Here is a 22,839-nt window from a genome sequence, read left to right on the forward strand (position 1 = left end):
TGAACTGGCAGTGGAATGGAGAGTCAACATGGAGATTTGCCCTTCTCTTCATCCTCACCACTGCTGGTACCACCTGGGCCTGGGGTTGCCTCAGGCAGTACTGGTGGAGCTGAGGAGGAGAGAAATCCCAAGCTGTAGCAGTGGGGAGAAAGGAAGTTCCCGTGATCTTACGTTTGTCTAGGTAGCTGCCCATTCAAGAGGCTATATCTAAGTTGGGGCTGCCTGGACTGTACTGACTGCCATAAATGGGCAGATAGATTAATTTTCTGTGGGTAAACTACCTTTGAAATTTAAAGTTTCAAGAGCAAAGCTCTTGAAATGTATACCTTTGACGACATCTTCTTAGTATATGGTGGCCAATTTAAAGATGAGTTAAGCTCTTGAGATGAGTTACTGTTCCACATTCCAATCTCTACATCTTCCTCCTCTTCCCAGCCAGTGGGGCGACTTCCAGGCAATGGCATATCATCACCACCCCAGCTATCTTGCATAGATTTGGGCCCTGATTTGTAGATTTGTGAAACAAAGACAAAGTTTAATAAATTAAACAGTTCTTCAAGACGTCAAGCATATTTCACAGTATAGAGACATGGACCTAAACAAAACACACCTTTACACCCCTTCTCAAATTCATGCAACTGATAAAGTGTAATTATACTACATTGAAAGTTCACTGGAAAGAACTTATTTTCATTAGAACATCCAAGGACACTTTCCATGTCTTCACAAATCAGAGGGTTTCTAAACATGGGCAATGGTGGTTTCTTGTGTGTACCTATTTAATCTTGAAAATGATACGAAAGGAAGAGGGTGCATGAGGCTCAAAATAATCAATTTTGTATGTTTTCTACAAGACTGGTCAAAGAGTACTGAAGCCACAGGTAGCAAGCAACTGTCTCCACACACACAGCCCTTGGGATTCCTACAACATGTCCTGAGCCCAACATGGTAAAGGAACAACATACACATGCATCCCAGGGTTCTTCTCATGTAAGATTTGATGGTTTGGACATGTGTCTTATGTTATACTATCTAGTCTCTGAAGTTGAATGGCATGAAAGCTGCTAACATCAGTTTTCAATAATCCAATGAGGTGAGAAAGAATTTAGATTGTTGTGGAGACTACTTAAATCATTAGTAGTTACAGTTTTGGGAAGTATATCTACATTAGTGGCAATTTAGGAGGACCAATCCATCACTTAAATGTAGTTCATGAGTTCACCATCAGCACCACTAGAAAATGGCTACTAAAGATCACAGATGACTTACCAGATTTGCTTAATGATTGTGGACCGACAGAGCTGGCGCCCCATGTGGACGTGTTGGATGCTGCAGTAATGGGTTCCCCCCAGCTGGGCCCACTGTCTATGGGCTTACCCCAGGCTGAAGTACCATTATCCACCGTCGTGGCTGGAGTAGAAGGCTCCCCCCAGGGCTCACCCCAGCCTTTAGAAAGTGTGGGAGAAGAAGTCATCAGCACAGACATAAGAAGGCACAGCAAACAAAGGGAAGGAAAAACACTTGGGAAACGAGATGAAGACCTACACATTCACATCCTGAATGATGGTGCTGGGACATGCCAAGAGGCACATTTTAGGTCAAGAACAAATTATTCTGCACTAATATAATTTAACTGTATACTGTTTTCAAGCTTTTTTTTTTTTTTTCCCAAAACTGTCTTCTGGTGCTAGGGTAGATTCTTTTGAATAATTTAATTATAGCAAATCATCTGCCTCTGAGGATGAAGTTAGGTCCACAGCACCTTAGCACTGACTATATGAACCAACAGGTAAGCAGCCTACTTCACATGCATTGGCTAATGTTCATTTAAAAGTACACAGGAGAAAAAGTCTACATCATCAGGTTCAAGTGGTCTAAAAACAAACTAACAAAAGAAAGCCTTAAGATACTTGCCCTAAAAGTTAAAAATAAATCAACAGACTAGACTCATATTTAAAAAAAAAAAAAAAAGGAAAAACCCCACAAACTCAATTAGATATTAAAAGAAGATTTCATGAAAACATTGCCCTTTCTCTCCAACAAAGTATTACTCAATAATACCCCCACTAACAAAGGCAACACAGGCCTGTCATGTGTAGAGAAAATGTTGCCTTACCAATTTACAGAGAAAAGTATTTGCTCAATATAGGAAAGGGAAAGTAGAAATATACTAGAAAAATACAGCACCAAGTTTCAGATGCACACTGTACATCCACTATTATCTCAGGAGACACAGACGACTTAATGCCTAATTTAGAAAACTCCTTATAAGGTCAAATACAAAACCAGGTATCTGGGCTACTGTACTCAGGCACTTGGCTTTACTATATTTCAATAGTAAAACCAAACTGTTGAGGCTTGACTCAGAGTAACTGAGAGAAGTTCGAAATTTTGCCACTTAAGCCCTCCTACCAAATTCCTAACAGGAATAGAGGAACACTGCCAAAGACAGACTGCCTGGCAAACAGGACTCCTAGGAGCACAGCTGAAAGGCCTTGATGTGCATTTGTTAAGCAGAACTCATGACAGTATGTCAACACAAAACTTGCTTCCAGAACACTACTGGACCCCACATGGGAATGCTTACCAGAGCCACTGCTCGCCTCTTTGCTTGAGACAGCACTTGCAGCCGGCAGTAGCCGGTGCACCTGTGCTTGCTGGTCTGAGCGGCTGCTGCTGTCTGGGATGTTTTTATTCCACATGTTCACATTTTTGTAGTTGTATTTGCTCGGATCTCCCCAAGCTGAAGTTCCATCGTCAATCTCCATTTTTCGTCGTATAGATTCTGGGGACGGCTCCTCCCAGCCTGTGGGTTCTTCCTCCTTTGTTGGAGCTGGAATAGGTCCCCCCAGCCAGCCGGTACCAGGAGGCTTGCCTGTGGCTGCTGGCATGCCCCATGATCCAACAATGTCTTGTTGCTTGTTCCAATCTGGAGAACTGACTGGTTTTGATGAATCTCCCCAACCTAGAGACTGATTACACTTTGGAGGCTCTCCCCATCCTTGGGAGGAATTAGGTTTAGAAGATTCATCCCATCCTGACGAATTATTTGGATTTATATTATTTCCCCAAGTAAAAGAACTAGTTTTACCAAGTTCGTTCCAACCAGAAATGGACCTATCACTGTCACTACCTCCTGAGCTGGATTTCTTATTAGCCTCACCCCAGTGGTTACTCCTGGAAGTTTCTCCCCAGTTATCACTGGCAGAAACGGACCAACCTTGGTTTGACTTTTGTCCATCACCCCACCCCTGTTTGTTCTTTTGCGAATCATTCCATGCAGACTTCTCTTCTTTGCAATTCCCCCACTGATTGCTCTTGATCATTCCTGTAGCAGCAGAATCATCTTCCCACCCCCCCTGGCAGTTTGAGCCTTTGGAATCTCCCCACCTCAGAGTAGGTTTGGGATCGCCCCACCCTGATACAGATGAGGTATCATTGCTATTAGGGCTAGTCTTATCTATACATGCCCCTGAGTTAAAAGTCTGTGTTGCAGAGCTTCCCCAGGCCTCTGTCCCATTGTCAGTCTTTCTTTCCCCTCTTGGTGATGTCTCTGTATCCCAGGCAGTATTCTGCTTAATAGGAGTCTGTCCCCAACCAGAGTTGGACAGGACACGTGGATCTAAGTCAGTTCTGTTTACAATGCTTTGGAGTAATGTGTGCTGATCAATCTTTCTTCTATCTCTACTCTGACTTTCCCCAGTTACTTTTTCTTCAAGGCGTCCAGTGCTCTCTGCACTACCATCACTCTCCACTGTGCCTCCTGTTTTGGCCCACACACTGTTTTGCTCATTTGTCTGAGACGTGGCAGAACCCTGATCCTCTTCCTCAGTAGATTTCCATCCATTTGTAAACTTCTTACCATTGCCATTTGCACTGTCATTGGAATGCTGATTGCTAGGCAGTTTGTTCCATTCAACACTGGGTAGACTAGTGCCAGTGCTCTGTGCAGGACTTCCCCATCCTCTTCGACTTCCTCCAGAATTCACACCATTTCCACTTCCCCATGGTGAACTCTGGGAATTCACTGTCCCAGGCTCCCATACACCTCCCCCTTTATTTGTGTTAACTTGAAAGTTAGTGCCTACAGGCCCACTTATGCCAGGCTGCATTAGAGTTGCATTCACAGTGTCACCATTGGCTTGGCCATTAGGGCCTGCACATTTGTCGCCAGAGTAATTAGAACCATAGGCACCCCATGTAGTACCGTAGGAGCCTCCAGTTTTTGACTCTCCATTACTAAGGTGAGAAAGGGAAGTGCCATTCATAACTGACGGAGCCTGTATCTGAGGATGATTCATTGTGCTCACACGCCAGGCCCCTGGATTACTAGTAGGCAGTTCACTATTCTGTACTGAACCGGAGTTTGGTAAACTAGAGGTCATAAAGTTAGTAGTGTTATTTGGTCCAGTCGTTTCAGTGGTGATATTCTGAGGTTGACCACTGAATGAAACCTTCTGTGTACCACTTACTTCAGGCTCACAAGTTTCCTGAAGGCTACCCCAGGTACCATGGGTAGAAGAACCACTGACTTTAGAGTTGATACTCTGATTGTTAGGCATCTGGCCTATGGTACTACACTGAATATTGATGCCAGAACTCCCACTCCCTACAGTCCCTTTTAGGGCAAGTCCATTGTTTTCTAATACTGGCCAGGCACCATGGTTGCTAGCTGAATTCAAAGTGCTTGGATTTAACCCTCCATTTGATGAAGAACTTACAGTGCCCCAAGCATTCATTCTATTGTTACTACTACTTTCTGATTTGCTTTCAGGAGCATCCACAGAGACCTGACATGTGCTTATTATGGCTCCATGGGGGAAGCCCCATGGCCCAGTACTACTTCCATGGCCCACATTATTGCTGCTGCTACCAACCACAAACTTGCTTTGAGAACCGAGTCCACTGCTGTTCCGAAGGCCTTCTTTTTCACCACCTGTGTTCCCTGAAGCCATGACAGTGATGTTTCTCTCTGACTCAGAACTGGAGGCAGAATCAGCATCCATGCATTCTGAAGGCAACTCAGGATCACTGCCAGGGGCTGAGGGCCATGCTTCTTTTTCCAACAAGTCGTTTACAGCATTCTTACAGCTTGTGCTACAGTCACTTGTAGAAGACACAGGTCCCCGCTGGCAATTTTCATAATGGGATCCTGAAGTATTATGATTTATATCTAGGATAAAGGAGAAGTACAACTATTTATAAGTGCTAACCATTTCCAAAATGGTATCACATAGGTTGAGAAAAATGACGATCCATTACAAATACACATAGCTCTTCAACATTAGCAAGATGCCCTCACAGAATGGGTACAAGGCACTGGTTATCTTCCAGCCACCGACTCTCCATGTTTAGTAATTTCACAGGCAGAATTCTGCTCTGCTCAACACCATATAGTACAGCATGGAGCAGAAAGTCCCAGAGAAGTACTGCTCAATGCATGAACTAATAACATCCCAACAAACACAAGAATTCTGAGTGAGAAAGACTAGGTGGCAGTGATGAATAAGGGCAACCCAGGCTCAGAGACTTAACCTGGGGGAGTAGGGGGGGGAGAGAAGCAGGATGCAGGGTAAAAGCATCTCCAAATGATCTGGTTTCCTAAAATTGCTTTACACATGACACCTTTGGGTATTATAACAATTCTGTAAGAATCCCAAAGCCTTTTACATTGTATTTCTATTTTATTAGTGCATACATTTAAATACAGTGTTACACAAAGCAAGGATATTAATTTTAGGCAATTCCCTAATTTACTTTTATAGCCATGTTTATGAAGAGACAACAGGAAAAAAAGTGATATGTTGAAAAATCACCAAATTATGAACAGTAACTCAGCAACTGACACTGACGACAGTGTCAACCATATAACCAAGTCTTAGACTTACTGCCATGTAAATATCATCTAGTTTTATTTACTTTCACTCTTTTCTACAGACAGCATCACTACAGTGTTTCTGCTAGCTTGTCAGTCTATCTCATTGTAAGACTCTGGTGGGTAGAAATGTATCTATGACACTAGCTACATAAAACATTTGCATTTAGGCTGTCTTGAAGGATAGCCTACACTTTAATTCCCAGTGGGTGTGGGTCTAGAAATAAAAGTCTCACTACTAGTGTGATCTGCTACTATAAATAAATGACTCTGCTTGCACTACTTTCTCTCAAAGCACAAATGCTAAGAAGCAAGTGGTGAAGAGGTACAGGAACAGCAAGAAAAGCAACTAGAGATGGACCTATAATGTACCCAGTGAACATAAGCCAAGTACTGCAAAGTGCACCACTGATCCCTTTTACAACTATTTCATCAAGCAGCTGCCAGTAGCTGGTTATGGTCACACCTCTAGTCCAAGCCTTCAGGAGGCAGAACTGTGTCTCCTCTGTGACTCAGAGTCAAGCTAAGGTTATATAGTTAGAACCCTGTCTACCCCCCAAAAAGGCAGCCAATGAAGTTTGTCTTCTCTCAGTGCTCATGAAAACTCCGTATGAAATGAATGAACCAAATAAATCATTCTCCCTGGAAAGAAATAATTCTATACTGCAACACAGAGCAACATCAATCCATGGCCAGTATTCATTGCTACACAGCAGTAGCTCTGCAAACCTCTATACCAAGTCCTTGTGACAATTCTAGAATACAAGCATTAGCCTCACTTTGTATGTGAGACACCAAGGGACAGAAGCTAACTTATAGAAACTGAGTTTTATGTCAACTTCACCAAGCTAAAATCATGAGAGGGAACCTCAATTAAGAAAATGTCTCCAAGCTGGGCACGGTGGTGCACAGGAAGGCAGAAACAGTGAGATCTCTTGAGTTTGAGGCCAGCCTGCCTGGTCTACAGAGCAAGGTCCAGGACAGCTAGGGCTAAAAAGAGAGATCCTGTCTCAAAAAACCAAAACCAAAATCAAAGCCAAATAAAAACACTGCAGAAACAAGCTTATGATCCTAGCAGTTGAGGAAGGAGGTTTACAAGAGAAAAATTACCAAGAAAAAGTATTTTCCTATATTCCAGGTGTGTGTGTATATGTATAAATGTGTGTGTGTATATATACACACACATATATATATATTTGTATATATAAGTATCAATGGAGAAAATATACTTAAAAGTCCTATATAATTAGCCTTTATTGCACAGATAATTGCCACAGAAACTCAAAACTTGAAGTAGCAAGACTCTGGATTTAAAGTGTGTAACAGGATTAAAAGTGCCTTTGACATTCCAATGTAACAGGTATGAGAAGAACAGGCCTCAGGTTCAAATAGAGGAACTTACCAAAGAAGGAGTCTGCAGGATCACAGAACAAACAGCAGTAAACTGAGACTGATCGTATAAGCACGAAAGCTAAACGAAAAGTCAAGTCAGGAACAGAACCAAGAAGAAGCCAAAGATACAGTGAAGGTCAACATTTTCAACTTGTAGGAGAAAACCAATGTTCAGTACTTGGAAAATGTTTATTTAAAATAAGACAATAAATCAAAAACACCAAATTATTAAAGTTTTAAGAGTAAGGAGTGGGGCTGGAGAGATTGCTCAGAGGTTAGGAGCACTAACTGCTCCTCCAGAAGTCCTGAGTTCAATTCCCAGCAACCACATGGTGGCTCACAACCATCTATAATGAAATCTGATGCCCTCTTCTGGAATGCAAGCATACATGTAGACAGAAATACTGTGTAAATAATAATAAATAAATCTTATTAAAAAAAAAAAAAAGAGTAAGGACTGGTGGGCTCCAGAGATGACTCAGTGGTTAAGAGCATTGGCTGCTCTTCCAGAGGTCCTGAGTTCAATTCCCAGCAACCACATGGTGGCTCACAACCATCTGTAATGGGATCTGATTCCCACCTCTAGTGTGCATGAAAACACAGCACTCATATACATACAATACATGAATGAATGAATGAATGAATGAATGAATGAATGAATGAATAAATAAATGAAAGAGCAAGGAGGAAAACACAATATTGGCAAAAATAATTTTTAAAGATTTTTTAAAGCATGTATGTATATATGTATGTATATATGTACAAGTGTTTCATCTGATGGATGCCAGAGGAGGACATCAGATCCTAGTAGAGATGGTTATGAGCCACCATGTGGTTGCTGGGAATTGAACTCAGGTCCTTGGAAGAGCAGCCAATGCTCTTAACCACTGAGCCGTATCTCCAGCCCAAAATAATTTTTTTTTTAATTCGTAAAAAAAGAAACAGGGCTGCCTGTTTCTTACCTTTGATCCCAGCACTTGGGAGGCAGGTCAGTAGTCTCTGTGAGTTCAAGGCTAGCCTGGTCTACATAGTAAATTCCAGGACAACTAGAGCTAAACAGATAGACCCTGTCTCAAAGAAAAAAAAAAAAAAAAAAAAAAAAGGAAAAGGAAAAGAAAGGAAGCCAATAGTAGTAATGATGCTATAGAGGCTAGTACAGGAGCATGGACAGTTTCAGGTCTGTCTGGGTTACAAAATGAGGCTTTGTGTTAACCCCCTGCCTCACCCCACCCTATCCCAAAGAAACCATAATACCATAAAAATAGCCAATTTGATATCTGACAGATCATGGAAAGCAGCAGCAGCCGGCTGACACCTGGGAAGGGGTTCCATCACCTCTAAGGCTATATTACATGTGTTCTCAGACTCTGGCCTTGACCACACCTGAAGATATTGTGGTAATCTAATGGTGTGCTGTTGTTATGTATTCTTAGTTATGTTACACAAATAGGGAGAGGTGCCTTCAGTAATTATGACCTAAAACTCCATTTTAAAACTGTAATGCACTTGATACTTTAAACAAATCCTGGATTATCACAGATGACTCTCAAGGCATTTTTTATCATGAAAATGCTACACTGTAGCGAGGGTAATGGTGCGAAAGGAAAACAACTCAGGAGTCACAGAACAGGAGGCTGATCAGACAGGAAGGTAACCCAGTAGAACCAGGAAGCCGAAGCCCATTACTCTAAGCAATGCGAGAGGAGAAAAACATCCAGGCTTCTGAGTACAACATGACCAGGACTTTCCCCCAAGAAATAGTGAGGAACGTTAAGATCACAAACAAACCCCGTATTAGCAGGGAGAAAGGAAGCATTACTGAGTAAATGTAAAACATAAGGTTTTATACAATGTGGTGCTACAAAGATCCTGTTAGAGGCACATTACTAAGAAGTGAAATCCAAAATGCCAACAGTGCTGGGCATGCTGGTGCAAGCTTTTAATCCCAGCAGTGGGGAGGCAGAAGCATGAGGATCTTGTGAGTCCGAGGCCAGCCTGGTCTACAGGTTGAGTTCAGGACAGCCAGGGCTACACAGTGAGAAAAACAAACAAATGCCATTAGCATCCCACTCAGAATAGTTTTAGGAGAGTGGGCCAGCTCTAGCTCTAGCCCCACACCAAAAAGAATGAAACTCTGCGTTGGGAATAGATAAGCTAAAAGTCTGTAGGACAGAGCCACAACTGGTGACAGTTAATGACTGATGAAAGAAACAACATTCTCAGTAAGAACTGAAGGATGAGAGTGAAGAAAATTCATACATTTTTTCCCTTATAAATACTCAAAATGTTTCCTTTTTACCTTAAACACTTTAAGTCTCACCAGAACAAAAGCTTCAGAAGTAAAGAATACTCAAGGCTGATCATGCTTCAGCAAATAATGTTCAAGAGTGATCACACGCCTCTGGTATTCCATCCAACCTTTGGTCTAGGGCCAGCAAACTTTTGATCCAATTAATAATTTCATGGGCGGGATGGGGCTAGAGCTAGTCCACTCTTCTAGAACTACTGAGTGGGATGCTAATGGCATTTGTTGTGGCAACTATTCCATTCTGCTAATGTGTCCTGACATCAGCCATGGACAGCATGTCAATCAGAGGGTACAGGAAAAGTTGCTACAAGTTGCACATTGCTCTCGACCAGATGTTGAGTACTTCAACTATGGCAACTGACAGTACTAAGGGGAGAGGAAAAAAAAAAAACAGGAATCCCAAAGTCCAAAACGAGCACAGCATGGTAAACCAATGAGTTGTGAGTTACAAAGATGAAAATTCAAGAATGATTTAATGATTCTTGATGGGTTCTTGGATGAATGGTTTGCCAATTTTTGAACCAGAGGCATCAAGAAGTGGTATGAGTTCAAGTTTACACATAGTGAGAATCAAAGAACCTATTATTAGCTGAAGATTCTGGAAGACATGACTCCTGAAATGTGGAGAACATAAAAAAAGCCACAGGAAAGAGTAAAACCTCAGAGCTGGTGACAGAAACTGGTAAATACACAAGAGAAGCAGAAGGTATAGGAAAAGGAGGGATACAGGACAACAGAGAAGCCAAGCAGTGAAGGAACTTTAAGAAAGAAGTGATTAGGGAAAAACAAAAGCAGAACTAAATACAAACAACTTCTAAGAACACAAACAACATCTACTTAGAAAAAAAACTTTGAAAATGACACAAAACAGAACTCACAGTTGAGTATCTTTAACAGTCTGCATCCTTCTATCAGAGGCTCTGGTCAGTAAAGCAAGAGCCAGTTTACAGAGACTAGATACTAGACAGTATAAGCCATTCCTTTAAGAGCTTTAAAAACAGGAGAATAAAATTTTTCTAAGAGTCTTACTAAAGGCATGGAGGCTCAGATGGAATCCCAAGCAAGTACAGACTACAGTGTGTGCACAGGTGTAGGGAAGGACAAGTGAGAGCTGGAAGCCTAAGTTACATGTGCTTTGGAAGAGACCAAAAAAAGGGGCAGGGTGCATTTCAACCTTCAAACACTTTCAAAAAGCTTAATGCTCTCCCAATTCTTGCTCATTCACCATTTCAGTTTAAGTGTCTTTGAGGTTTTTTTGTTTGTTTTGTTTTTCCCCAGACAGTTTCTCTGTGTAGCCCTGACTGTCCTGAAACGCACTCTGTAAACCAGGTTGGCCTCGAACTCAAGAGATGCACTTCCTCTGCCTTCCTGAGTGCCAGGACTAAAAGTATATGCTGAGCATTAAAAAAAAAAAAAAAAAAAAGTGAAGGAAAGGAAGGAAGGAGATATTTAAAATACAGCAGAGTTAAAGAACAATTTAATAACTTAAGAATGTTCTGTAACATTTCATCTTAATAAATACACTATACAGCAGTAAGGAAAGATTCTTTCTCTACTTTACATCTCTATTTTGCCAGTGGAGAAATGAAACCTTTACATTTTATATTTGAATTCATCCCTGAACAATATGGTACGTGCTTTTTAAACTTTTATATCATGAATAAACTGCTAAAACGTCCTTAAGATGCTTAGCAGGAATGTGATCATCAACTATTAGAAGATGCTGCTGAATTAATAGTTCTGCGGCTGGGGGTGAGTGATATCAGGGTTAAAACTAGAGAGGAAACCACCCTTAGTCTCAGGGCTTAAACATGAAGTGCCATGAGGTTCACCACCCACTTTCCAATGGTTTAAGCATAATGAACATGTGCATGTATGTGTGAGAGAGGAATGAAAAAACCATAGTGAGTCAACTAAGAATGCTTCAGCCCCTTGAAGTGGAGAAGAACATTTGCTGTTCTGGTCTTTATAGCTGTACTGCATGGATTGTGTCACGAAGATGGAGAGATCAGAGCATTTTTGGCCATAACAATAGCTTTCTATTGGAGCTGAGTGTTATTACCACCACGAGAGTCTTCCAACTCAGGCTATTTGAGCAAGAGTGGGATCTGTCCCGGCTACAGCAGTCAAGTGCACAGAAGCAGTCTGAAACTGTGTGCATTATATGTGAGTGTGTGCACCCACGTGTCAGAGGTCAGAAGACATCTCCTATCAGCTTCACGTGGGTTCTCAAGATTGAACTCAGACTGTTAGTGTTACACACACAGTACAAATACACTCATGCAGGATCACAATGACACATAAATAAACCTTTTTAAGACAAAAGTGCAAATCTCATCCTTCAGAGTGTTTCAGTTTCATAGTCTGCATTCACTAATAGCTTTGGGATTTAATGCCTCCAAAAAAATGCGGTGCCCTACTTGCCAAGCTCTTCTAGAAACAGGCAGGAGGATCTCCTTCCTCGATGCCTTTGAAGGCTTTTTCCTAAGCTCACACCTGAGACCTTACATCAGGATGCAACCTGTAAAACCTGATTCCTCTGACCCATACTCATTCTGTGTCTGTGTCCCTGATTTTGGATGTGTGTGGAGGACACAGGCTGATTCTGGGTGTCTTCAGTCTTATTTTCTCACACAGTCTGTCACCAAATCTCAACAGGGTCAATCTGGGTCGATTAGCTTGTCAGCAAGTCCAAAGGACCCTCCTTTACCCTGTCTTCCCAGTGCTAGGATTACAAACATGCATCACTCTATTTGGCTTTGTTTCATAGGGTACTGACATCTAACTCAGTCTCATGCTTGCACAGTAAGCACTTTACTGAATGAACTGTTTCTCCAGTCCCACACTTATTTTTTGAGATACACGATTCTTGCACTAGTGCTGTTTCCGTTTTAAAAATAGCCTTGTTCTTTCCTTCCCCAAATGGAAGAAACATTCATAAAATTCCCTAAGTATACTATGTAACTTCACTGTCTGTTTATTATATATCATCATACCTGCTTCATAATATGTACTCAGGCATTTGCTGAATAAGTAATACTCTCCTAAAACTTCAGTAATGATTGCTTATGCTGCTAACCAATACATTTTTTTCCAACCTGGCTTTCCAAATAACATTCAACTTCTTAATTACCTACAATCTGGCCTACATACAATGCTTGAAAAAAAAGTAGGTCTTTCTATAAACGTTAGGGTGTGCTGGCTAGTCTTATGTCTACATGACACGAGTTATCCGAAAGGAAGAAACATTAATTGAGAGAACAGTTCCATAAGATCTAGCTGAAGGGCATTTTCTTAGTTAGTGACTGATGGGAGAGGGCACAGCTCACTGTGGGTGACGGGACCCCTAGATGGTCCTGGGTGCTGTAAGAAAGGAGGCTGAGCAAGCCATGAGGAGCAGGCCAGTAAGCATCCCTCCATCATAGCCACAGCATCAACTCCTGCCTCTAGGTTCCTGCCCTGTTTGAGGTTCCTAACCTGACTTCCTCTGATGATGAACAGATATAGAAGTATAAACCAAATAAACCCTTTCCTGCCCACCTTGCTTTCTGGTCATGGTGTTTTGCAGCAGCGACAAAAACCCTAACTAAGATATAGGGATGAGAGAGTTTATTTCACATTTACACAGTAGGCACTAGGCTGACTGCTTTAATGGCTCATACAATTTAGACTTCAAAGCACCCTTATAAGGTTGTGTATTAGTTTCTACACTGTAAGTTCATAAAAGGTATGGAGGCATGTAATGGAAGTTCTGGTTTCTTTGTAAACTCAGTTATGTTATGTAAATATGCTTTTGTTTTAATCCCAAGTGTGGGATTTTAGCTGGGCTAGTTTGTCCACACCTGTTAACTGTCTCCTGTGGGGCGTGGCTTTTGCCAGCTGGTAACGGCCTTCCACACGCAGCACAAAGAGGGGCGTTGTCTAGGACTCTGACAGTATAAATGTGAGAGCTGAGAAAGAGGTGTGGCATTCGGTGCTGGCGTGTGGTATGCAGCAGTTTGAGAGACCAGAGACCAAAGACAAGGTGGCGGTTTGGAGCAGATCGACAGAGAGAAACGCTTCAGGGTGCAGCAGCGTGGAGGAGACTACTGGCTGTGTTTGCTGTTGATGAAGATTGGAATAGAGCCCTAAAGGACATATTGACTCTCAACAGCCACGAAAAGTAAAGGGGCCCTCTCTTCACCCTAAACTTCTCTGACCTACGTAGGGTTGGGAGGTTGGAAGGGAGGTCGTCTGAGACCTAAATACCCCAAGTAAAGTAGAATTTTAAAAATAAGCACTACAGGGGCATACACCTTTAATCACAGCACTTCAGGGGCAGAGGCAGGTGAATTTCTCAGAATTCAAGGATAGCTAGAGTTCCAAGGTATGACTCTTTTTCAGAGGAAAACAACCCAAAACAAAGAAAATCTCATTAATTAGTTTCTTGGTCAATTTCACACAGGGATACAGGAAGTAGGTCTGTATCCTTCTAATGATATGCCACTCTAGAGACCTAGATTAGAAATGTTGTCCCTTTCCTTTCCTATCATATCCAATGTACTGCCAAAGAGCACCAGTGGTTATGCGCATAGCTCTGGAATCAGGCAGAACCTGACTCCAAAATGTGCTGTTTACTAGCTGTGAAGTATCAAATATATCCTAATACAGATTAGTGCTTGGTATACTTAAAAAAGAGCATTCAGGCAGCAAATAAGTAACTGCCAGGGATGGTCAGGGATAAAGATGATAGTTCCCTTGTGTGGGGCTGCTGAGGAGTAAATGTACGAATCTGAGGAATACAAGGAGCCAGGAGGCCTCAATTTTAATCACAAACTTCTTAAAATATGGGAAGACAATATTCACTTTCTAAGTAAGACAAATATGAAACTGATGTAAAGAATTCACCACTCAAGCTTCCTATTCAGGATTCTAAAATCAAAGCCCAGTTCTTGGTACATGAACCACGCCACCAAGAACTATAGACTGAACATTTACTACACTGCCAATGAGTCCTGTTAGGAAACCTCTTTTCTCACCTGACTGGCTTTTGCTGTTCTGTACCTCTCCGTTATTTTGCAGCTGTTGATTTGTTACAGCAGTGCTCTCTGATTGGGGGTTTAACACCTTAACAGCAGATCCCAGGTTTGCTGCTATGACAGGAAAATGCTGACCCCTCTTCAGAAGCTGTTTATGTTCTTGGTGGCGAAACCGTGGAGGTACTTCACGAGGATATCGAGGCAAGGCCTGTGGCGGCTGCTGCTGCTGCTGTTCCTGCTGCTGCTGTTGCTGCGGCGGCGGCTGCTGATTGCTGGCTGTAGCTCGCTTGGCATTATTATTAGTGCTGGTTGCTGTAGAAGTGCCGTTATCAGAGTTGGCAGGCTGAGGCTGGCTTACAGTGGGCTTTATCTGTTCTGGCACTAATTCCAACAAAAGAAAAGAGGTGGAAAAAGATTAGCTAGTGAAGTATACCTTACCTTCAAACTCAAAGGCACCATGAAAACAACCTGAACAAAAGCCTTAAAGCATCAGAACACCTTCATTCAGAGTGTCAAGTTTCTGAAGAGATGCCACTACCTGGAGTCAAACTTTACTTCTCCTGACAAGTGCCTCACATCTACTCAAGTGTCCACAAGGGTGGCTGTTTGACCAGGATGATGCTCTTGTTTATCATCTCTTTACCATATTCTGCTAGAGAACAAACATTTGTTACTTAACTATGGACCAAAAGAACAAGTTGGGCAAACTGCTGATGGCTTAAAACAGTGGCTTTCAGCCTGTGGGTCGCACACAGCAGATATTTACATTACAATTTGTAACAGTAGCAAGATTACAGTCATGAAGTAACAACAAATTAATTTTATGGTTGGAGGTCTTCACACGTTGAGGAACAGTATTAAAGGGACACAGCTTTAGGAAGGTTGAGAACCTTAAAGAAATCTTCAGTTCTTTACTATTCTTGCTCAACTCTATTTTTATAGTCTTAACTCAAAAATTTACGTATTTTCATTTTATGTGTAGGGGTGTTCTGCCTCCACATATATCCACTGTGCATGACATAGGCCCCCAGAAGGGACTGGAGTTACAAATGGTTGTGAGGCACCACCTGGGAGCTGAGACTCTAACCCAGGTTCTCCAGATAAGCAGTAAGTGCTCTTAATGCTGAATCATCTCTCCAGCACCTCTATGTTTGGTTTCTGCTTTCTCATCTGAGACATGACTTCACTGTGTAACCTGGGTTGCTCCAAAAATTCATTACATAAATCAGACTACCTCAAACTTGCAATCCTCCTGCCTCATCATCCTACAGTGCTACAGTTATTAAGTGGATACAACCATGTGGGCCTTGGTCCCTATCTCAAGAATTTAGAAGATACAGGAGGAAAACCCTTCATTTCCACACAAAAGGGCAACGTTAACAATCTTCCACGGGTGAATATGTCTGAGAAAAGGACAAGTTCAGAATAGGAAGCAAATGCAGGTGACAGGATGGACACCTGTGCCGCTGCCAAGCGTGAGGAATAACCTGGGCAGCACCTAAGACAAGTCTAAGAAACCACTTGTCTGGTCTACCTGTAAGTGGAAACTGACAGGTGAATCTGATGGTTCAGTGACTATCTGTAAATAACAATAAAAGCACCTTAAAGCTGCAAAAATAGAGCTCATATCGGAAATGACTGACATGGATTCTGTGCTTAGGCTTCAACTCCAGACCCAAAGAACCTCTATGTCTCTTCCATAAGACTTCCCAGTGTCAAAGGCATTGGTCATTACAAAGCACAGGACACAAGCTTGTTTAAATACTGCCTGCTCTGTAATGACTGGCACACCATTCATTCTACCTGCAACAGTCCAATCAGAACAAAACTCTGGTACCGGAGAAGACACTTAAGAAAATTCTGGCAAAGGCTTAAGAACTCTATCTAGTCCAGCAGTAAAACACCTTTAGCAGGACTGTAAATCTCATTTGTTTCACTCACTTCTATAAAACAGGGATGGTCTTAATCCATCACCCAGCCTATTGTAACCACAACAAATAGTTGCAACTATTGTAGGCTAAACGAGAAAGCTGTTTATCATAGCTTCTACAGGATGCTGCTGTAACTGAGGTTTGATCACTGTGTTCAACTCAGCTTCCTCCTTCATGGTCAACTCCAGGTTGTCATCCATCCCTCTCTACACATTTCCCGAATTTAATCGATTATCTCTCACGTTAATAGTTTCTAGTATAGAAACTACTCCTGATTTTTCTTCCAATGTGACTTCATATTTTTACAGTACTTAAGCAAACTATAGTACAAGAGAAATTACAGTGTAAAAACTAATAGTCTACCTATTGTTTGGAGGGCTTTCACTCAAATGTGTGTGTGTTGGAGACAGGGTTTCTCTGTGTAGCCTTAGCTGTCTTGGAATTCACTTTGTAGACCAGGCTGGCCTTGAACTCAAGAGATCTGCCTGCCTCTGCCTCCTGAGTGCTAGGATTAAAGGCGTGTGCCACCTCTCCCAGCCTTTATTATTATTTTTATTATTGTTGTTGTTGTTATTATTATTATTATTATAATATTTAGTGTGTGTGCTGACTAGTTTCATGTCAACTTGACACAAGCTAGAGACATCAAAGCAGAGAAAGCCTCAACTGAGAAAATGCTTCCATAATATTAAAATGTAGGCAAGCATGTAGGACATTGTCTCACTTCATGATTGATAGAAGGGCCCAGCCCATTGTGAGTGGGGCCACCCCTGAGCTGGTTGTCCTGGGTTTTGTAGGAAACCTGGTAAGCCATGTGTGAACGCAGCCCTCCTTCATGGCACCACTTGCTGGGCCAGCCCCTGCCTTCAGGTTCCTGTCCTATTTGAGTTCCTGCCCTCACTGCTTTTGATAATATTAAACTGAGTGAAATAATCCCTTTCTTCCTCAAGTTGCTTTGGTCATGGTGTTTCATTACAGTGATAACCCTAAGTAACCCTAAGATAGTGTGTATGCGTATGGGATCATTGTTGGGCCAGAAGATAACTTTCAGAGTCCCACATTCCACTGTGTGGATCTAAGAACCTTATGTTGTAGGTTTTGGCCACAAGCAATCTCACTGGCCCCATCATTTTCATCCTTTTTAAATACATCTAAGTTTTTGTTGCATGTAATATATGAGTGCATGAGTTAGATCCCCTGGAACTAGAGTTACAGATGGTTTTGAGTGCTTTGTGGTTGTTGAAAACTAAACCAGGTTCAGGTTCCACTGCGAAGTGGCAAATGCTTGTAACCACTAAGCCATCTCTCCAGACTCATCCTTTTCATTTTTGATGTTTACTGACAAACCTTTTATTAAACCTTTTATTAGTAATTTAGGCTAAGTACTCTCTTGATTTAACTAATGTGTTAATTTTCCTCCCGACTGCTCTCAATTGGTAACAATGATGTATATTCCTTTGTGCATCTCAAACAATAATTAGAAAAGGCTGTGATTTGAAATACATCTTATGGCTGTCAAGATAGCCCATCAAGTAAAAAGACTTGCTACTAAGTTTGACAACCTATGCTCAATAAGCAGAGGCCACAGTGGAAAGAATACCAACTCCCACAAGATGTCTTCTGACCTCCATGCATGCAAACAGACAAAAGTAAAAAAAATAAATAAATAAATAAATTATGAGGTCAAAATATTAGAATATTCAAAGTGAGAACTATGAAACTACAGGGACATTAAAAAACAAAACTGTAATTTGGTTTTGATGTGCTTAGTACTGGACTCAGCATGCTATCTTACAACCAACTGTGACCTTAAGTTAGTAAGTAAGCTGCTGCCTCTAGGACACAGGGCTTATTAACACTTACAACAAAATACACTGAGGACCACTGAGATGGCTCAGTGGGTAAAGGTGTTTGCAGGCATCCCGAGTTCTGTCCCCAGAATTCTCAAAGCTGCAACTTTTACGAGACAATCAACTCTAAAAAGTTGTCCTCTACCCTCCACGTGTTCTCTGTCGTGTGTGTCACCCATAATAATACATAAACACACTGCAACAATAACTTTATCCCTAAACAAGGCATGATTTAGTAAAAAGCAACAAGGGATTGGAAGGCAACTTACATGCAAATATTCTGAGTAACCAGCACAGACAGAGGTAAGTGCTTTAAGTGAAAAAGGGGGCAGGCAACCAGAGCAGGGACTACACTCTGCACTACCTCACTCAAATAAATGCCATCCTTCTCATCAGTAACAAAGAGTAGCTGGAAAAGGGCCAGAGAAAGGGACAACCCACTATTTTTTTAGTGCAAGACATCACAAAACAAAACAAAACAAAAAAAAATGGTAAAGATATTAATCAATTAAAACTATGACTACAAAAACCACTGAACGGAGAATAGAGGGATAGCTAAGTGGTTAAAAGCACTCGCTGCTCTTCCAGAGGACCTGGGTTCAATTTACAGTACCCACACAGCAGCTATCAACTATGTAACTCCAGTCCCAGAAAAATGGATGCCCTCTTCTGGTTCCCCGGTGGCACCAGACACGCACATGGTATACACACTGTATACCACCCTACACATTAAATTAGAAAAAAATTTAAATCCCAAAAGAATTAAAGTTACTAAATAAATATGAAGGGGTCCAGAGTTGCCGAGTTAACAGGTAATCGATGCTGGGTAATTCTGGCTACTATGCACATACACTAAATACTTAATTATAAGAAAATGTAAATGAAACAGTATTACTATCACATGAAAAAAATCAAGGATAAAAATATAATGGATGAAAAATATTTCACATTAATAAAATAAAAATAATGAAAAACTAAAATTTTTCATAAACTGAATACCACAGTATCAAAACATATACTAAATTTAAAAAGTCAAAAAAAGTTGACAGTGGTAATAGCTTTAAGATACCATGAAATCGTCATTAAAACTTAATGCATGCATATCACACAGGACTAAAGAGAATTACGGATAAATTACAAACAGTACAAACAACAGGATTTCTGGGTATAAAACAATGTTGTTATAAACGACAAAAGTAGTAAATAAAACTGCCTTAAATAACAAAACTGCAAGATTAGAAAAATAATAAAACACTACATAGAATACACTGAGACACAGCTACGGCAGTGCTCAAAGACAAAGTCACAGCCTAATTATTTCCTACAACCAAGCTATAAAATATTCAATTTAAGAAGGGCAGATACACAAAAAGATTAAATGGAAAGAATGAATCAAAAATACTAAAATCAATTTTATAAAATGTAAAGTTATATTTATTTGTATATGTGAGACTGCTAATTTGTCACAGAAGTCAGAGGAAAACTTGGGACAGGGGGTTCTTTCCTTCCATCAAGTGGATTCCAGGGATCAAACTCACGTTGTCAGGCTTAACAGCAAGCACAGGCCCAGAAATCAATGATTGTAAAAGTGAACTGACACGATTGAGTATATTAAAACAAACAAGTAGTTAACATATTTACTAATAGAAATAAAAAAAGAAATAATTTTCTAAAAATTATACTCACAGACAGGGGGATAGGACTGAATTGGCAGAGTACTTGCCTATCATTCATAGATAACCCTGGCTTGACTCCCACCACCACATAAACTGGGCCTGATGGTAACACGTATGTAGTTCTAGCAGTAAAGATAGGAGGATCAGAAAGCAAAGATTAACCTTGACTACATAGAAGTCTGAGGCTAGCCTGGGCTACATGAGACTCTATTTTAAAAACAGCATTACACTTAAAAGTAAAATTAAAAAAAAAAAATATACACACACACACACACACACACACACACACACCCAACTTTATAGCTAGTTGAAAATCTAGAGAAGAGAATGTTGAATACTGGCAAAGAAATAGAAAATGTAAACAGGTAAGCTAATGAACATAGAAGAAACAAAAACATCCGAACACAAACATCAGGACTCGGTCATTTTATCTATACTGCTATGTTTTTGTTTATATGCCTAATGCTACTTTAAGAAATATGTATCTCTGTCTTTTTTATAAATATATATATATTTATTATTTGTATAGTATTCTGCCTGCACACAAGAGGGCACTAGATCTCATTATAGATGGTTTTGAGCCACCATGTGGTTGCTGGGGATTAAACTCAGAACCTTTGAAACAGTCTGTGTTCTTAAACCCCGAGCCATCTCTCCAGCCCTCTTTGTCTTTTTATGGTTCCAGAGCACAGTAAAAGATGGAATTCCCACATAACGTTAGTGTAAGTCAGGACGTTATGGTCTCAGCCAGAAGTGATCACACATGCCTGCAGTCCCAACACTCTGGAAAGGCGAAGACATTAAAAAAATATTTAGGTTTTGTCAACCATACAATGTGTTACCTCTATTCAACTCTGCCACAGCAATACAAAAGCAGCTGCAGATAACACGTCAATCAACAAGCTCCAGCGGAGTTTCCCATGTAGAAACAGGTAATTAAGTGTACCTGGGTAATGAGCTGCAGTTTTCCAGTTTTTGCCCTACAAAAATGTGGTTTGAAGGTCCTACTACTAGAGGACATCAAAGAGTTTCCAAGATTTCGTCTAAAACACAAGGCCCACCAGGCCAAGATTTCTTCAAAGGTAAACCAAGAAGTCAAGTCCCCAAACACACTCACACACTCATCCTACTGTATGTAGCACAAGAATGAGTTGAGGTGGGATACAGGCTGGAAACGTATGGTTTAGTTATTAAGATCTTGCACTGGCCACTCTTACAGAAGGCTTGCTGCAATCCCCACATGGTGCCTCACATCTGTAACTCCAGTTTCAAAGGATCTGATACCATTGTCTGTTCTCCTCAGGCACTGTATACATTGGCACAGAAATACATACAGGCTGAACACGCATACACAAAATAAAGTTTACAAAAAAAAATCCCACACACGTACACTTCTGTATACCATTAAAATCTGAGAACAGTTGTATTTTTTTAAAGACTTATTTATTATGTATACAGTGTTCTATCTGCATGTATGCCAACATGCCAGAAGAGGGCACCAAATCTCACTATAGATGGTTGTGAGCCACCATGTGGTTGCTGGGAATTGAACTCGGGACCTTTGGAAGAGCAGCCAGTGCTCTTAAGTTCTAAGCCATCTCTCCAGCCCAAACGTTGTAGTTATACTAGCTACATCTATAGGTATTACATCTAAACATTAATAACTGTTCTGAAAAAATAAAATACTATTTCCCCAAACAAAATCAGGGAGAAGTATTGGCTTCTTTTCTTCCCACCCCCCACCCTTAAACATTTTTTTTGTACATCTTTTTAAGGATTTGGCTAATGTTAGACAGGTAGATTTTCACATATGTTTCTGTACTCAATCTGCTGAGATAGTCGACCTTACACAGCCTCTACATAACGCTACTCTATAGGAATGAGAGAATATGAGTGAAAAAAGCAAACAAAGCTCTTATCTTATAAAGAATTTTGATCTTACAGATCTTAAATACTTTTAGGGTGCCTCTGAGAGTCCTATACTCACTTCAATTTTGAATGCTATCACTAATGAAAATCCATGCATGCAATGTAATCGAATATATGGTCTTAGAATTCCAAACAGCCTGAACTAAAAATATAGATTTAAGATTCAACATACAGAAAAAAATGTCCTAAAGAGTTGTAAAATGAAAACATTGTGGTACAAAAAATAGGTTTGAGAATCAGTGAAAAGAAAAAAATGGCAAGAACAAGTTAAGCCAAAGGCAAGAGGAAAGAAGACATTGTTCACTGCAGAAGATCTGGTCACTCAACCAGGAGTATGTCTTCCTTAGTTTACCCTCAACCAGGAGTATCTCTTCCTTAGTTTACCCTAAGCACTCTAGAGCTAGTTAAAAACAAAGCTAGTCCATCAAATAACCTCCCTGATGGACTCCAGTGAATCTCATATCCCTGTGGCACTGCTGTCATCTGGGCACTCATCAATTTACTCTTAATTTACACAAACTTCCTACTACACTTGCTTGGTTTTACCCTGCCCGGATGCCTTCACACACCCTACGTCTGTCCTCTACCTCATTAACATGAGCCCTCCCCACTATTTTTCCAGATCCATATATTGTTACATCCATAATACAATTCCTTCTCTTCCAGTGCACCAAATGCTAGCAATTCCCAGAATGAATTATTGTGGTCTTTCATGCAAACTCTTCTGCCCAAAATACCTTGATACCTTTCTTGAAGATCTCTTCTCACCATGCCTAGGAAACAGCTCATCAATGCCCTCTACAGCAGTCTTAGAAGTGTTTCTAGGACAAAAGCTTTGCTCTCCACCACTCACAGACAAA

At 40.9% G+C, this 22,839-nt stretch overlaps 1 protein-coding gene across 3 annotated transcripts in view; it reads right to left on the bottom strand.

Annotated features, from left to right (window-relative positions):
• Positions 1–22,839, bottom strand: part of Tnrc6a (trinucleotide repeat containing adaptor 6A) — a 162,861-nt gene that overhangs the window by 23,579 nt on the left and 116,443 nt on the right. For all 3 annotated transcript variants that reach the window (XM_055627543.1, XM_055627542.1, XM_055627541.1), the window contains exons 5-8: positions 14,594–14,974; positions 2,588–5,173; positions 1,270–1,446; positions 327–502 (exon numbers count right to left, since the gene is read on the bottom strand). In XM_055627543.1, the coding sequence (XP_055483518.1) occupies positions 327–502; positions 1,270–1,446; positions 2,588–5,173; positions 14,594–14,974 (3,320 nt within the window). The remainder of the gene's footprint in view (positions 1–326; positions 503–1,269; positions 1,447–2,587; positions 5,174–14,593; positions 14,975–22,839) is intronic.

The sequence above is a fragment of the Psammomys obesus genome, unplaced genomic scaffold, assembly GCF_907164565.1.
Source record: "Psammomys obesus unplaced genomic scaffold, mPsaObe1.curated_primary_1811, whole genome shotgun sequence".
NCBI lineage: Eukaryota > Metazoa > Chordata > Mammalia > Rodentia > Muridae > Psammomys > Psammomys obesus.